At 46.1% G+C, this 2,009-nt stretch overlaps 1 protein-coding gene across 9 annotated transcripts in view; it reads left to right on the top strand.

Moving 5' to 3' along the window:
- Window positions 332-2,009, top strand: part of LOC110270947 — a 3,898-nt gene continuing 2,220 nt past the window's right edge. For 2 of the 9 annotated variants that reach the window (XR_002360762.1, XR_002360763.1), the window contains exons 1-4: window positions 332-753; window positions 828-967; window positions 1,096-1,164; window positions 1,242-1,359. Coding sequence is in view for 4 of the 9 variants with exons in the window: in XM_021120885.1 (XP_020976544.1) it covers window positions 626-753; window positions 828-967; window positions 1,096-1,208 (381 nt within the window). In the remaining 5 variants the exon portion in view is untranslated. The other 7 variants (XM_021120886.1, XM_021120887.1, XR_002360766.1 and 4 more) reach the window with 7 other exon arrangements.

A 2,009-nucleotide genomic window follows, 5' to 3' on the forward strand; every position in this document is an offset into this window, starting at 1 on the left:
GGCGTTGGAGGGGAAAGAAGAAGGAAAAAGAAGAAAGAAGGGGGAAGAAGGAAGGGGGACCGAGGAAGGAAGGAGAGGGGGGAGAAGAGTAAGGCAGCGCGGTGGGTGTCACTGCCCCCGTCGCCGCCGCTGCTAACAGAGGAGAGAGGAGATCTGAGAGAGAAGGAGAGTGTCGCGAGGGAGCCGCCGTCGCCGTTTGCCGTTTGCGCCAGCGCCGAGGAGACCGTGCGGGGAGGAGAGAGAGCGAGATATGAGGCCGAGCTGAGGTCCAACCACCGCGTCGGAGACCTTTTCGTGTCGCCAGCGTCGCAATCACCGTGAAACCCGTCGTGCTGTACCCTCGCTGCTGACAGAGGAGAGAGGAGATCTGAGAGAGAAGGAGAGTGCCGCGAGGGGAGCCGCCGCGCCGCTCAGGACCGCCGTCGCGTCGCGTCGCCGTTTGCGCCAGCGCCGAGGAGACCGTGCGGGGAGGAGAGAGAGCGAGATATGAGGCCGAGCTGAGGTCCAACCACCGCGTCGGAGACCTTTTCGTGTCGCCAGCGTCGCAATCACCGTGAAACCCGTCGCCACCGCTGCTGTACCCGCGTCGTCATTATTCTCATCCTGGAGTCGGTTGCCGTCACTTATGGCAGAGCCAGAGAGAGAAAGAGAGAGCGAGCTCGGGAGCAGAGGAGAGAAAGGAGAGACCCGCGCCAGCCACCACTACTTCTACCGTTCGAAACCCTACTGCCGCCGCCGGGGAACAAACTGTTGGTAAGGGTTTTAAAGTTTGGTTTATGTTCTTTTGGGTTCCGGGAACTTTTATCGTCACTGCATGTTTATTTCAGTTGTCAGCCGCAGCTGCTTGTTATTCTGAACTGCTGCACCGTTGTTGCCGCCGTTCTGGTCATCGGGTGTGGCGTGGGTGATCACCGGAACCACCATCGGAGTTACCGTTATTTCAATTTAGTCGTTCGTCCTTCTTTGGGTAAGCGATGCATTCCGAAACCTTTAAATTAGCATTTCTGTTTTAAGTTGTTTGAGGATCTGAGGTCTTGGTGTCATAGGATCGAGTTACGGGTCTTGATAGCTGAGTTTTATGGCTGTTGCATACAGCATCAAGGTGCTACGTCGTCACCGGAGCTGCTGTTGCTCCGTTTTCTCGATTATTCGTAAGCCCAGTAAGTTGTTCCTTGTTCCAAACTCTTTTAGTTACTTTTCTATTATAGATTATTAAGTTTTACGCGACATTAACGTTTTAGGATTGAGCTAAGGCTGTGTTTAGAGGTTGTGGCTGCTGTGGGGACGGTCGGTATTGATGCTGTTGCTGTGGGATAAGAATAGAAATGCAGTTTGTCGCGTAGTTGAATCGCGAACGAGGTAGGGGTTTTTCTTAAATTCTATTTTATATTACAGAGTTGTTATAAATAGATATTGACACAGAAAGATATACTTTTGTGATTATATTTGTCTTGTGAATGTGATGGTTTGTTATACTGAATTATTGGTTGCTTGATTGCTTGAGTGAAGTACGGTTGTTGATAAGAAATGGGTTTGAAAAGTTATTTACTTAATTATTATGAAAAGTGATTTTTCTTGGTTTGGAGTTAAAGCAGTTTGATTTTGAGTCGGTCTGATTTTATAAATGATTTAATACTTGAGCTGGTTTGATTTTAAAAAGAGTATTATTATTGGAATTGGTCTGATTTGAGAATAATTTGATATTGGAGCTGATTCAACTCTGGAAAATGTTTGGAATTTAGAAATGGTTGAGAAAAGGTTTGAGAAATGTTTGGGTGGGACCCGAAAAGGGTGGCAGTGTCCGAGTTTTAGAGGAGATGCTGTCGAAATTTTATAAAATTGAAAGTTTTGCCGAAGTAATTATTTAAAAAGATATAGTTTTTGAACGTTATATGTTTTAAGATTGATTTATTTAGAAAAGAAAGAATTATGTTTTGAATTGAGATTGTTGATTAACGAAAAGAAGGATGATGAGGATTGATTTGAAATATGATTTTTGAATGAATTTG

Source organism: Arachis ipaensis, chromosome B04 (assembly GCF_000816755.2).
Source record: "Arachis ipaensis cultivar K30076 chromosome B04, Araip1.1, whole genome shotgun sequence".
In the NCBI taxonomy this organism is placed as follows: domain Eukaryota; kingdom Viridiplantae; phylum Streptophyta; class Magnoliopsida; order Fabales; family Fabaceae; genus Arachis; species Arachis ipaensis.